Source organism: Leptosomus discolor, chromosome 12 (assembly GCF_034619465.1).
Source record: "Leptosomus discolor isolate bLepDis1 chromosome 12, bLepDis1.hap2, whole genome shotgun sequence".
Taxonomy (NCBI): domain Eukaryota; kingdom Metazoa; phylum Chordata; class Aves; order Leptosomiformes; family Leptosomidae; genus Leptosomus; species Leptosomus discolor.
In genome coordinates this window covers 17,465,414-17,480,811 of record NC_141402.1, presented here as the reverse complement: position 1 = coordinate 17,480,811, position 15,398 = coordinate 17,465,414, and the positions used below count along the sequence as shown (strand labels likewise).

Sequence of the window (15,398 nt, the reverse complement as noted above, 5' to 3'; positions counted from 1 at the left end):
ATAAAACAATCAATCAATATTTCTGATTTTTGCCTAATTTTATCCTGTATCTTTATACCTTGGGCCAGCCAAGGCATTTTAGTTTTAGAGAAAACATTAAAAAGAGAGCTCATCTGTGACCTTCTGAAGAACTGAAGTACTGTGACTACATGGCACAGAAACAGCAGCTGTGACACACAGCTAACGCTGTCAAACAGTGCTGATATTCCGCAGAATGAAACAGTGACACAATAAACTCAAATGGTGTGATTCTATAAGCACTTCTCATACGGACTCCTTGAGGAACTTAACGCACAACCCAGAATAAAAAGGAACCAAACAGCCTTTCCAAGACAGAGGAAGCTGAGTTCCACCAGCCCTTTATGACAGAACAGGTAATCTATCTGATTAGGCCATACCTTCCAGTTTCTTTCCTCCTTTGTGCAATACTGTAGATACTCCTAAAGTTGCCTTGTCTGGTCACAGAGAGCTGGAATTAACCAAGAAATCTCATGAATATGGTGAAACAACTAAAGGTCCAATGCTAGGCCCCCTGGATACAATAGGATCATACTCATCCATCCGATGGGCTCCTGACTCTGAAAATTCATTTTATATGGCATGATAACATAAAACATGCTAATACATGAATACTGGAATCACACTTTTTGGTTCAATAGGGTATTGTAAGTAGTAAAAATTCAGGTCTTTTTATATCTGTCAGCAGCGATTTTGCTGCAGCTTTATCCCTAAAAATAATGTTCAAATTTCCAGCCTTTATAGTTGCTGTGCTTTGTTGACTCTTTGTGTTTAAAGTTTTTCTCACCCAATATAGAGAAGCATTATTTAAAACTGTACAAGAGAAACAGAATTGATTACAACTGTTTCTCCACGCCCTTCTCTGGAAATGAACCCTGCACACTTGTTTAAATGAAGTGCTTATCTCTTCCCAAGTTACGAAATGTTAGTAACGGACAATTTCATCACCAAAACGTGACTACAACCGTAAGCAACACTGCTGTATGCTGCATGCGCATAAAAACTGAAACTTGATTCTTTACATGAACATCTACCTTTAGAGTGATTTTATCCAAAAAGCCCCCCAAAACTGCAAGAAGGCATACAAATAATAATAAAAAAATCTAAAAGTAACCACTGTGTGTGTGTGTGTGCATTTATATACAATCTGTATACATATCTGCCTGCATCTACCTCCCATGCTTTCACTTAGTTAGGCCAATAACAGAAGTGCACATTACCAGAACATTTTCTATTACATTAAGAAGAGCATTGTTATAAAGTGCTCTGCTCCTCCTTCCCTGAACAAGCAAGTCACAATGTTATACCATATGTCTGATATATATCTGCATAAGCTTGCATACTATAAAGGGTTAATTGTATATTCAGGACAAAGTCACTGTATAAGAATATTTCAAGTTAGCATTCTGTGAAGTCACGGAATCACTGCCCAGACAGGTCAAAGGGAACAGTAACACAGTTAGACATCTGCATGCTACATCAGAGCATAAAAATGACAGTTCTTTCATCCTGGAAGCGTGTGGAGGTGGCCTTTCCGCACACAACAGCGGAAAGACACCTCTAGAGCCATGTCATTTTCAAATGTAGCTGCAATGTGGGCAATGCGATGCATTCTCTCAGTGCTGCTGTTTTCTCTCCGAATTTAGAATTTTTGGTTTTCAACTAGAAGGATAAATCAATGACACTGATGTGCAAATCTTAAACTGCATAGTATATATTAAGCAGCCATAGACCCCTTCTTTAGGGTAGGACCACATCCACAATCTCAACAAGAGACGAGGACAAACCTGACAAAACAGTAAGCCTGAAAGATCATTTATATCAAGTTATGGCCACAAAGGCAACAATTGCTCTTTTCTTCAGAGGCATTACAGATGGAGCTGAGCAATCAGAAGCTGTAGAAGTAGTGGATAGCATGTAAGTCGGCTTTAGTCATGCCCTTACTGTATAAGTTCATAGGTAATTTTTTACTTTCATTACACTGTTAGTATCTTCATGAACAGCATGAAAATTCATTGCCTTTTTTTAAACCAGTGTCCAAATTTTTAATCTGACTGCACATTCCTGAGTGCCAATTCTCCTTGGTGCTCACCACAGGCCAGTTACAGGAAAGGCTTTTCACTTTCTTCATTGGAAACATCTACTTTCCAGTCCCCACCAAAGCCTGCAACTGTACTGCCCAGCAAGAACATATATACACCGCAAATCTCCCACACTGATGCCGGACTCTGACTTCATTTCGTAACTGCACTCTTCAGTTTCCAGTGTTTTTGTTGCAGCATGGTAGTGACTAAGGCCATTCATGGTGATACTGTTTCCCGTTCTTTTTTCTTTCTCTCTGCAAATGCTCCAGTTCAGCCTCATACATCATTTCCTGGACTAAATATTTCTCTCTCCGCATTCTGTCACACAAGTCTTTGGGCATGTCTGGAATCAGGTAGGCAATGAAAGACTTTATTCCAAAAACAAGGTGCTGAAAAGAAGAACAAAAATAATTGCTTCAAAGATGCGTAAATACTCATTTCTGGGACCACATTTTAGGGCCTAAAAGTTTGTGGCAAAACTGGAACTGAGATTCAGTTCATGACTGAAAAGCAACTCCTTTGGTTTTTCAATGTATACACACACACACATATGGGAGTAACTGGGTGGTCTATCAGAAATGTTTAAATGCTGAAGTCTTCTGAAAAGTAAACCTAAGGGTATAGCTAGGGACTAAATGAAGATGTGACTGCAGGATATGCTAGTCTGAATAACAACAGCAAACACTACCTACAAGCAGTCTTTGTTAAGAGCTTGGAATCGAAGTAAATAACCAGAGTCCTGAACAGCATGTAATACGTTCTTCAAAGGTAGTACACACATTTCTACTTTTACATTAGGCTAGAATCACATACCATTTTCCTGACACAGATTTTAACTTGTAATAACTGTGCTTGATGTACGCATTAGTTGCATTTCTTCTTTTCCAATAAAACATGAAGGATTTGCTTGGGAACCAACACGATGTAGATGATGACTGTTAAGGAAACGCGATTTTGGAGGGACTCCAAAATCTGTGCATGTTCTGTCAGTTCAGTTTAAAGCAGCTGATTGACAACAGTTTGGGGAGGGTAATTTTTTTTTTTCTCTCTCTCTTGACCGTAATGAACAAGCAGTTGATGATACCGACAATTTACTTATGGGACTACTGTAAAAACTCAGACTTTAAAGAGGTAGAAAGGAATTGTTCCTTTCCGTGACTAACCTCAAATACTATGATGAAGGCCAGCCGCGCTGCCAGGACATGCCAGAACTGCAAAGTGAATTCATAGGGAGTTGAACTCCATGGTGGGGCTCTGTAATCTCTATACCTGTAAAGCAAAGAAAAACCCAGTAAGTTAGCCTGTGCTCAAAAACCTGAACCTGGTGAAGAGCTCTCTAAGTTTATCCCAGATCTGGCTAAAAGGAAAGAAACTGAAATGAAAGCATACTTCAAGGGGAATTAAACAGAAAAGGAGAAGAACAGTCCACAATACAGGCATTTAAATAGGGCTGCTTATAAGATGGCACTTTTTGCTTCCAAAAATCCAGAGTAAACGATTTCTTTTGTTGCTCTAAAGCTGATACCTTGGAGTGTTAAGTTCAAGTCTGCTGACTCTAAATTGGTTCTTGTCTTTGCTTATAAGCATTTGAGATTCTCCAGGCAAAGTTTTGCATAAATGTTAACACGATTCTCTAATTTTTTAGTCAATTCAAACTAACATTCACTGTAAAAATCTGAAACCAGAAGGACTGCACTCATGCAATGTCGTATTTAATTTTTATGCTGAACTTCTTGTATACATCTCGCATAACTGTTTGGGATCTTGACCTGGGTTAGAGCCACAACAAAAATTTTAATTGTGTATTTTAATTAATAGACCTCAGAATGCTTAACAAAACTGAAATGAGGATTTTTACCCTTCTTGGCAGCTGGGGCAACTTCAAAATGAAATAATTCATAGAGGTGCTAAAGATACAGCTTGAAAGAGCCCTGGAAAAACTCAGAAGACAGGTTTCCAGTGTTAGTACTGCATCCTACCACGCAGTCTTAGCACCTGAGACTTGCACATTGAATAAACTTGAACTCAATGCTTTTACAGGCAAAAAAGAAACTATTCTGCCAGCACTGACTTTCAAGTTAATGTGTCTATTACTGTCTATGCCTGTATTACAAGAAAGGAGAGCATCGGAACATACCGGCAGTATCCTGAGTATCCCATCCCAAGTTCACTCAAATCAAATACTGATAAACTGCTGTTGACGTATCCTTTTAAACATCTGAAAGGAAAAGACACAGGGTCAGGACTTTCTTCATAAAGCGGTTATACAGCATAGATCCTGTAGGTAATATATTCTACTGTCACATATTGTGAACATACTATTTTATTTGCTTGTAAGGACACAAGCAATTCTAAAATTTTAAGCAGAGAAGCAAAGTTTTATTGGAAAGAAACAAATAACATATATTTCAGAGACAACACTGTTCAAAAATCTATTTTCAGCACTTTCGATGGTTTTGCTTCTTATGTAGCAGCAGATATAAATCAAAAATTGTTGCTACAGTGTTCTTCACTGTCTCCTAAAATTACTGAACTTAGAAAGATGGCCAGAGAGGCAGAGGAGAGTAACTAAACGTCCTTGCGGAATCTGCCACCAATGAGGCAGCATACACCAAAAAATGACAGGTTTTACGAATTGAATCAAAGAAGAATTTTCACCAACAGTAATACGAACAGTGCATATCTACCAAACAGCCATCTTAAAGGCAACATTTTATTAGTATCAATGACAGAAATCATATAAATACATTGAATTATGACTGTAGGAGTGTTCCTGGAAAACCATGGACATGTAAGACATCCCATCTTCTTGGAAATCTGTCTTGTAATCTAAAAACAGGCCTTCTGAAAGGCAAAGAACATTTAAAGACAGATGCATCAGGGATCCTATTATACCTCTTGAACCTTCAAGTTTGCTGCGACACCTCAAATCACAACTGGCGAAAGAAGAAATATAATCGCAGAGGTCTCTTCAATGGGTAGTGCACATTAAGCACTAAGGTTTTCCTGCTATTGCCTCTTTTCATTCTATCCTGCCTCATTTGTTTTGCCCTTAAGTTCTCACTTCCTGTGACAGCACAGGTAGAGTAAATCTCTATTTCGAATCATCAGAGATGGGGCACTGAGGGGAGGAAGGACAGACCCCTGTGGTTTGAGCTGAGGCACAGTCTGTGAATGCAGCAGTACTGGCTTGCTGGGCAAGCCTTGATGCTTCCACTCTTACCTTTCCTCCTGCACAATAAAGAAGGTAAGTTCTGCTTGTGAAACAGATGTGCTATTTTATTAGCGAAGTGGTATTTCCTTTTCTCGATTTTCCTTTCCCATATTAAAAATAAAAACAAAAAAACCCCCTCCAAAACCACTGCCCAAAACCACCTGTAGCGCAGTGGTCTCCAAATGAAAGAGAGGATGCCCATGAGTTCGCTGATCTGTTTAGATCATGTAAAAGGTCACGACAGACAGTGGGAAATGCAGACAGAGCACGGTGGTCCCACAGTTCAGTCATTGGTAAGTGTCTGGAGAGAAGCGCAGGAAACAGGCCTGGTGGTGTAAAGGTAGGCAAGATACCTTCCCTGAAGCCAAGATACACTATATACGGAGTTAAGCTAAATAGTGTCAAGGCCAATCTTGCTGGAGCTTGGCAATAAGTGTTTCTGAAGAGAAACAGGCAGGGAAGTTTGAGGGTGAACGAGGCTCAGGATAAAACAGGGTTTGGGAGCACAGCTACGTATGTGGGAGGGTAGTGGGAGAAGACCGTCCAGAACTACGGCAGAAAAGAAGAAAACTGTAACTAGAGAAAGCCTGAAAACTGCTATGGTGTATACTAAACTTTGCTGTTTGCCTTCAGAAGGTAAGACATGATTTTCCACTTCGTAACTGTGGAGTTAGTTTGCAAACCCTCTGGAATGCCTGAGTTACTTGCACTTAGCATCTGCGAAGGTTTGCAGAGATGTAAAAGGTAAAATGTCACTGGTGGGTGTTAAGTACATTAACTCAGAAAGACAGCAGCAAAAGTGTGCTTCCACTGAAACATACATGTATATATAAAGAATATCTTACTTTTCTTGTCTGTACCCTTGATCTGTACAGGGACCGTATTTGTATGCATAGACAAAACGTGGAATGTAATCAGAAGTAATGGCAATAACAAAGGCATTGGTGATGACAGCCAGGACTCCAATTCCTTCCAGAATCCCGTACCAGATACCTAGAAACAAAAGAAATGACAACAAAATAGTTAGTTTTTTACAGTCATACTAAGTCATATAAAGTCATGCTAGTGATATTGAAGTCATTATTAGTCATACAGTTCTCCTTTCTTATTGAGAAGGAATTATTCAGACAGAAAAGCTAGTCAAGATTAAGCCATGTTCCCACATCCCTGCCACCACTGGCTCCACTTGAATAAAGTCTTACAGCACGGCACACCCTGCTGAGAAGAAACAGCTGAGCAACAAAGGTATAACCATAATCTTCAGTTATAAAGAGGCCAAACAAAGATTCTGGAGAGATTTTTATTTAATTCAGTTTTAAACCAAAAGTGAATTCAGTCCTTATATTTGTTTTCTAAATTAAATTGATTTTGGATTGCATTTTAGACCTAGAGTTCCACAAATCGGAAGCCTAAAATACTATTTAGCCTGTTTTCAAAATTCCAACTATTATGATTCCTTATTGGAAACTGAAAGCAAATTTGAGGCGTCCTCTTAGCTAAGCAGCCGAGTATCGTTTTGCTGCTGACCAGGAGAGTTGTCATTGAGATCTGCAGGTTACACTATCAATTTCACTCTTGACACATGAAATACGCGTTAAAGAACGAAACGCAAAGAGATGGTACCTGACAGTGACAGTCATTAGGTTCTCTCACCTATATCTGTTGCTCTTGCAGGCATAGGTCTTCGCCACTGAGTAACGAACTTGTACGCATCTAACCTTATTTCTATGATATTGTTAAGCAAAGCCAGGAGAGGTGCCAGTGGGAAGGCAGCAACGAAGATGGTGGTAAAGCCAAACTGTAAAACTAGACAGGCATTTCTATGGTTAGAAACTGGGAACACAAAAGATCTTCTAATGTGCAACATAGGTCCAGTTCTTTAAGAAAACTGACACCTCCCTAAATTTACTCACCCATCTCTAAATATTCGTCCATTAAACCATGGAGATTCATAGGCTGAAGATTCCAATCTTTCTCCCACTGAGGTAGAGAAATTTTGTGCTCCATTAATTGCCCTCCTCTCTTCATTTTACGTCGTGACCACCAATTCTGTAATAAACTTTATCAGATAGACAGAGCATGATTGACTGTACTTATGCAGTAATTTACAATATTTGCTGGTATTGTTTTGAAGTCAGTGGGCCTATTTTGAATAGCACCTGAATATTTACTTAGGTATTTTCTGGAAATATTCACAATATCATAGAAGATACAATTCAAAGAACTTCCGAAAGTTCTCAAAATTCTGGATTAAGATTTTAATTATGTCTGTAACATAGCATGTTAGGCAGTATACAAATAAGCTTTTCAGAATATGGAATTTGCTTGCCTAGACTTTTTTTTTTTTAGGATTTACCTGCATGCCTAAATTAAAAAAGAACAGGAAAAAAAATCATGCATAGTGAGAGCATTAAAAAAGTAAGTAATGCTTTATTTTTAATCCTGTAAAAGACAAACCAAGTGGAACTAAGGAAGAACTCTATGATACTAGAGTATATTGAATAGTAGAATACGCCTACTATTTTTGAACAAACCTAAAGATCTAGATGCTCTACAGAGCATTTTTTTCTTGAAGCAGAGAAAGTGTCTGAAAAGGTGCTGCCGAAGCTGCAAATATTTAAGTCTGTTTTTTATAAAGCTGTGCAGAGGTCTTTTCACAAAGCAGTTATACATACTAAGTAGGTAATAGTCTCACAAATCCTGTGTTATACAAACAAAAAATATATCCAGCACTGACAGAGGTGGCAGTTAAAGACTGTTGTTTGCTTCTAGCTATTACTGAAAAGAGACTGAAGATGGGAAATAATTTTCTTGTAAGTATTTTTATAACAGGCTGCTATTTTTTCTCAAGCTAATTAGTGTTCAGCTCTTGATCTCCCTTGTTACTGAACGAGCAACTTGAGTTGCCACAGCTGCAAACAATGGTTTTGCCAAAACAAAATACTGTTTTCCATAAAGGAATATAAACATGTTCCACCATAAATTCCAGACAGAGTTAAGAGGCTGTTGGGCCGAGAAGACAGGAAGCCTGATACTTCAAGTAGGTTTCTTCTTTTCAGAAATCCATGTCTTGCAACATTACAGTACACTGCCCCTCATTTGCAGAATGACTGCACATTGTGAGCATAACCCTTTCTGACATTTTTTCAAGGTTGAGACTTTGATTAAACTAATATTTGATGAGCGTTCTTTTACTGAAAACATATTCTTTCAGTTTCAAGAGAACTGTAAGACTTTTAGCCCATTACTCTCTTCAGTAGCTGAACAGTTCTGTTTGTATTATGGAAAATAAAGTCACAATAATCAATTTAGATGGTTAACATAACCCCAGATGCTTTATCTTACAGCGGCAGTTACTGCTTCCCTTGGGAATAAAGTTATAGTCTGTGAGATGCAAAAAGTGAAAACGTTTTCCTAACATGAAAATATTTTTCCCTGTCACTGAATCGCACTAATATGTAATCAGTATTTGTAAAACAAATTTTAACATCTGAACTTACGGATAGCCTAGTTCCATGAAGTTGTTCCACATTTGTTTTAAAACCATAATGACTCCCATTTGCAAACACAGATCTATCAAGCAGCCACTAGGATGACACTGAAATAAAATGGAAAAAGATCAATAGCTAAAACCAGATAATTCCTTTAATTTCTTATTTGTTCAGAGGGTGAATGAAAAATACTCAGATATGTTTGGTGAAAAACACTAATGTCCAGCTACAGAAATATTAAAAGAAATATTAATAACAGAAATACTAAGACAGACTTTAGCTGAACAACCTTTAGACATAACTATTTCTTGGAGAACTAGATCGCATTACCTAAGCTAAGGGTAGGTGTTCTAGATACCTGATAAATTATATAGTCCATTTCACTTAGGCCAATACATATATATTCATTTCAAAAGAATGGAGCTATATTTCATTTGTAATATCCTAAGTCTGAACAGAGGCTTAGTAGCTCAGTCTCTGGTACCGGTATCTTAACTATATAAATTGCCATAATAAAATGTTTAGTAATTATAGAAACTTTTTTAGACCATGGACTACGAAGTTACAGTATTTAACACAGTTTCAAGCTAAATTTTGAAAATACTATTTTTCTTCTTTTAAATCATAGAATAGTTTTGATTGGAAGGGACCTCCAAAAATCATCTAGTCCAATCCCCCTGCAGTGAGCAAGGCCATCTTCAACTAGATCAGGTTGCTCAGAGCCCCATCCAACCTGATCTTGAATATTTCCAGGGATGGGGCATCTGCCACCTCTCTACGCAACGTGTTCCAGTGTTTCACCACTCTCATCATACAAAATTTCTTCTTTATATCTAGTCTAAATCTGCCCTCTTTTAGTTTAAAATCATTACCCTTTGTCCTGCCACAACAGGCCCTGCTAAAAACTTTGTCCCACCTTTCTTATAAGGCCCTTTTAAGTACTGGAAGGCCACTATGAGGTCTCCCTAGAGCCCTCTCTTCTGCAGGCTGAACAACCCCAACTCTCTTAGCCTGTCTTCATCGTAGAGGTGTTCCATCCCTCTGATCATTTTTGTGGCCCTCCTCTGGACCCACCCCAACAGATCCATGTCTTTCCTGTGCTGGCAGAAACTTAAGAAGCTGATAAAAAAGCTGAAGGCATTATATTTATGTCCTCCATCCAAAAATTCCACGTGCCCAGGAGATTCCAATCACATAGGACTTAGTAGTGCCTGTCAGGTAAGGGACTATCATCGTTTGCTTTTCCTACAGAGAGGCAGAAAGAACTGCGTGTCTCGGGCAAAGTCACTCAGCATATGGAGAATGCAGAAGGAAAAACACATCTCCTGTTTCCTATCCTTTGCTATAAATAAAAGTTTAGTTTTTACTGCTCTTAGATGGAATAATAAATCTTTCAAACTGGACATAATTCTTGTCCTTCAGTCATTTCCTTTTTAAGCACGGAAATCTCACAGGAACACAAAAGTGGATTGCTTACCTCTTCCAGTCTCCATCTGTTAAAAAGCTTGTTGTACTTTCCTGGGCGGCCTGCAAATCTGGAAAATAAGATTTCCATTTCTCAGTGGACATTCCAAGAACACCCTGTATCAGTAGTTATTTCACAACATCCATTGAGCAAACTCATGAAATATAAACAGATTGAACCTCACAGGCTTAAATCTGTTATCTGCAGGATATGGAAGTTTCAGAATGCAAACAAGGACAATCATTTTGCAAGGATCCTAAGCTTTTATTATGTCCAGAACAAAAATCCTAGCTTCAGAGGTTTTAGATGTTAGACATTCAGACTCTCTAATCTACTTCTAAGAAGATAAGCCATTGCAATACATAGGAATTTACCGCAGCACAGCGATCCGCTTGCCCACGTTAAGTGTGCACTGGATTGCACCCTCAGACATACAAGCATAAAATAACTTCCTAACCCATCATAACGAAATGTTTTTTACAGATCTAACAGATTCTTGCATAACAAATTCAATCAAAATACTTAATGACCTCAGTGAAAGTTATAAATCAGAGAGAAAAAAACCCCATGCCTGGTCCTGCTAGACACAGGAGATAAGAAGATACAAAGTTTAGAAACTGTATGGCAAATGCACCACTGGATGTAACCAACAGCCTTTTCTAGATGTTTGTTTTCTTTTTTCTCAAAAAATCTTGAACTAAAATTGTATGATAAAACTTTACTGATGGTTCTCTGAAATACTCTGTAGGTTCTGTGGGAATGGTAAGTCTGATCATAATGGAAGTGAAGTTGAAGCAAGGTTAGACCTGACCAGTATCTCATAGTCTGAGCTAAAGATACAAACAGAAATTGAAGCCAGAATTTCTGCCTCCTACTCTTGTATAAGACTTGCTAGAAAATAGCCAGACAATATTTACTATTCATAGAAATGGTTCCTGGGAAATGCAACCAAAGGGGAATAAACAAGAAAAAAATTAATAAAGCCTATTAGCACAGGGCTAAATACAGACCCAAATTTAGGAATTGACTATATTTCTAAAGGTTCCGAATTCTCATTTAGTAGGAAAGTCATGTACAGAGACACACTTAAAAAGTAGACTTTTTACTGTTAGTTTCATGAGTAAAGATTTCAAGGGTCCAACCCTCACATATAGATAGAAACATTCAATTTTGTGTTATTAATTTTCTTCAGAAATTGACTTGCATCTAAATCTTCCAGTTCAAATTGCATTTTCTTCGAATCTATACAATTAGCAAGGATTACGAGTTCTGTACAAGCTTTCTTCCGAGTGCAGTTAGCAAAAATAACTCACCTGCCAAGAAAAAAGGCAATGTAAAAGATGGAGCTGTTCAAGTTGACAAACTGGAAGAGGAACATTTTCAAGGCAAAGCTGTTTTCCCATTCAGATTCTGTTCTAGGGTGCTCTGTCAAAAGACAAGATATACATTATACAAGCAAAAATGAAATAGAGTCGTGCCTACCTTTGCTCACAGATCAATGAACACTAAGAAAAGAAGCGATGGTTTTAAGTCATGGTGCCCCATCAGGTTGCAATTATTATTTTTTTTCCCCTCAAAGTGCTCAGTCCGCAGGTAACCAAACCATTGCCCCAGCTCAGACAATGTTGGTTCTATGTGGAAACAGCAGATACAAACCCCTCAGTACAGAACAGGTGACAACTCTATGGGAAGACAGCTGTTCCATTTCCATGAAAAAGTTCAGAATTCAGTGTGAATCTTTAATTTTAAGGCTACAGGCATCTTAATTAAAAGAAAAAACCAAAACACACAACAAAAAAACCCCAAACAAGAAGCAAAAGCACTCAGCATCAGCAGGGCTGCCAAGGAAAGCAGAGGGAAGAGAGACAACCAACAGCCAGCTGGTTTCTCACCCAAGCATCTTGCTTTCTAATTACTCCTGTAAGACCACCACTTCATCCTCAAGACTTCCTTATCATTGTGCTTGTGAAGTGTTAAACACTTTACAGCTGAAGGAGGAAAGGATGGGGGTCCTTCTTTGGTTTTTGTGGGGTCTTCTTGAAAGAAATGTGTAGTAGGGCTCCAAGTATTCCATGTGGGACTGCACTGCCTTGGATGTTTTTCCTTACGGTTCGTAAAACATTACTTATGTCTGAATTGGAACTCAGTGGTAATGATTAAAATTAATTTTTTTTGGTAAAAATTTCAGATTTCTTTGATGGATATATCAAACGTGGAATATAGTACGTTGATGAAACTTTTAAAGCACATACATGAGTTTGAAGTCTAAACTGCCTGGATTTTTCATTTAAAATTTGTACTACTTAATTACTTTGGACTAATGATGACTAAATTAGGATACAAATGTGCAGGATACTAGCATTACATATGGACACTTGTTCCCAGAAGTTAAGATGTCCTCCTTCTCTTTGACCTAAAACACTTTAGGAAGTACAGTGAGCTACCTAGCTCAAACACCTGATTTGTCATCATGTTCAATGTTCAATTCAAGAAGAACCTCCCCCCCCCCCCCCCCCTTTTTTTTTTTAATTCTTTCATATATTTTGGGAAAAATCAGCTTATGTACTTAAATGAATCATTATTTTCCTTCCCATTCCCTGGTCTGTGACAATATAATAAATTTAAAAAGTTAAGTAGGAATACAAATCAGTGTGATCTGAAAAAATATTTTAAAATATTTTACTCATTTGAATAAGTTGACTATAAATTCTGAATCTTTCTAAGCTGTTCGACTGCCTGTTACCTGAAACACAAGTTTTGAGTATCTGGTTTAATGCACCCTCTTCAACCCTTTAACCAGAAGAGGGAGCTGTTAAATTTAAGCAGTGAGCCTGCTTTTAAACTACGACAAGATCAACCGCATATTTTGACATGGGCTGAAAGAGAGCATGTAAGAAGAAACACTAAAAGGCAACATATTCACAGAGTAGCAGATCTTAAATGCCGTCTTTGCTTTCTTGTTTTCTATAAGCTAGAAAGCTTTACCTCTATGACAATGTCGACTGGAGGCTTCAGTATAAATTTTTTATGTGACTGAACTAGAGGTACTTTAAAATTAATGACTTAACATTTTTATTTTGGACAATGTAATTTCATCTTAACCCATTTTTCTATATGAACGTTTAAATTTAAAAATTGCAAAAAAAGTTACAAAACATTTGGGAAAAATGGAAAAAATCTGGTTTAGCATTCTAAGAAAGAGTATGTTTTGCCTTTTGTTCCATTATGACAGTTTTTTTTCAATTTATACTATAAAGCATAGAAAAAGTAGAAGTATAAGAATAAATTAATTTATTTTCTATTATTTCCTTAGTGAAATAATCAAACAATTTCTTTCTCTGATACTTCTCACTTGCTTAGGGAAATGACAGAATTGTACTATACATAGATGAAGCTTTCAAAACCCTATTTTATGGAAAGATAAAATGAGATGCCACAGCTAGCAAGAACCGTACCACTAGTAAAGACCTACATACCTAAGTCTGTCAGGAGATAGGCAACCTTTTCATATACCTGCAACAGAAATAAGAGATGGTATAAAGTAGAGCACATCAGGTCTCTTTGTGATGTCCAATGCAGAATGAAAACAAGCATCAAAAGCAAAGGTGTTTTGCTGCCCTGCGGCATCAAGGTATCTGCACAGAGAAGGGAGGGCGATGTCGTAGCGACATGTGGATGTACAGTTTCCTGTAAAGACTTCACTGAACTACTTTAGTCCTGCTCTCTTTATCCATGTAAACCTATGTACGGAAGTATATATATTAAATATACAATAAAGATAAATCAAGACTCAATAGATCAAGAAAAGACATGACGATGTTCAGACATCAACAGTTCTCTTAAGGAACAGTTAGACGCTTACCCTCTCACTTCAGGAACAAACTTCTGTGGTCTAAGATTAAGGAAAAGCCTTAACAGAAAACAACTTTCCTTTGTGTGAAAATGCATACTGGTGAGGGTATCAGCCTCCTACTGAATACTTCCTTATCTGTATATTGACTATCTCCAGTCTTCTTTTTAAATGACGCTTATCCCAAAGTAGTTACCAACTCTGAAAAATATTTCCTTGAGTATTTACTATTAATAGCAAGTTATTTTCAATAGCTTTGGTGTGCTTGTTCACTTGAATGTACTTTTTACAACTTAGAATTATCATCTATATAAGAGAAATAAATACATGACAGTCTGTTTTGGAGAATGCTTTCTTATTGCAGCAAGTGTACATCTCCTTAAGAGAATTAAAAGCCATTGTTTGCTAAGCTATCATTCCTTTTTACCTGTTTGTGCTTGCATGGTAATAGAAAAATGACAAATTATATTGCAGTTGAAGGCACAGAGTTTATATCAATATACATCGTGCTACTACAGCAAATGATTGAACCCATGCTGTTACATGACAGGAAAAGCTTGAACTGAAATCATGTATCACAGTGATTCTAGGACTGTGTTAACACTGATATGACAGCTATATTTTAAATAAGAAAAGGAAGAATTCAAAGTTATCAATTAAGAAAAAAAAAGAAAATTATCAGCCAAGAAAATAACGTAGTTCCATTTAAAGAAACGTATTGCAATAGGTAACGTAAAAAACCAAAATTGCAATTGTAGAAAGCAGTAGTCTGTACCACCGTGACTTGGTAACATAAGCAAAGATGTGTAGTGACAAATTAAGTAGGCATTAGAGAAAAACATTGACAAACATAGTATTAGAAGAGAAAAAAAACCCTGACAACCCCTAGCTTCAGGCAGTGCTATATGAATAAGCAGGAACATGTATATGCCTGATATACAGTAAACTCAGTAACTTTGTAAAAATTACTCTTTTAAATTAACCCTCCTTTAAAAGAACAGAAAACTTACGACATTGAGTGACATGATGATCATAAAATTGATACAGACTCCAGTGCCAGACGTTGCAAACTGCCAATATTTCTTGATGAAATACCACTTGAAAGAAGCAAACTGTTCCATGGCTACCAGACGGTACACCACAACTGCAAACACCGCAGTGAGGACCAGCGAAATCTACAAGTAAGTATTTATGAATAGAGATATTAGAACAAGATAAACCATATCTGAAATAATTTCCACTGAATTAATAAATTGACAAGTCTTTTAAAAACTGG

General features: G+C 37.3%; 1 protein-coding gene across 1 annotated transcript in view; it reads right to left on the bottom strand.

Annotated features, from left to right (window-relative positions):
* Positions 1 to 2,308: 2,308 nt before the first annotated feature.
* The window catches only part of ANO3 (anoctamin 3), a 189,711-nt gene continuing 176,621 nt past the window's right edge, over positions 2,309 to 15,398 (bottom strand). Inside the window, exons 17-27 of the mRNA XM_086472191.1 lie at positions 15,133 to 15,297; positions 13,749 to 13,785; positions 11,586 to 11,697; positions 10,285 to 10,342; positions 8,817 to 8,914; positions 7,230 to 7,375; positions 6,970 to 7,122; positions 6,162 to 6,309; positions 4,240 to 4,320; positions 3,266 to 3,371; positions 2,309 to 2,491 (exon numbers count right to left, since the gene is read on the bottom strand). Of these exons, the coding sequence (XP_086328317.1) occupies positions 2,309 to 2,491; positions 3,266 to 3,371; positions 4,240 to 4,320; positions 6,162 to 6,309; positions 6,970 to 7,122; positions 7,230 to 7,375; positions 8,817 to 8,914; positions 10,285 to 10,342; positions 11,586 to 11,697; positions 13,749 to 13,785; positions 15,133 to 15,297 (1,287 nt within the window). The remainder of the gene's footprint in view (positions 2,492 to 3,265; positions 3,372 to 4,239; positions 4,321 to 6,161; positions 6,310 to 6,969; positions 7,123 to 7,229; positions 7,376 to 8,816; positions 8,915 to 10,284; positions 10,343 to 11,585; positions 11,698 to 13,748; positions 13,786 to 15,132; positions 15,298 to 15,398) is intronic.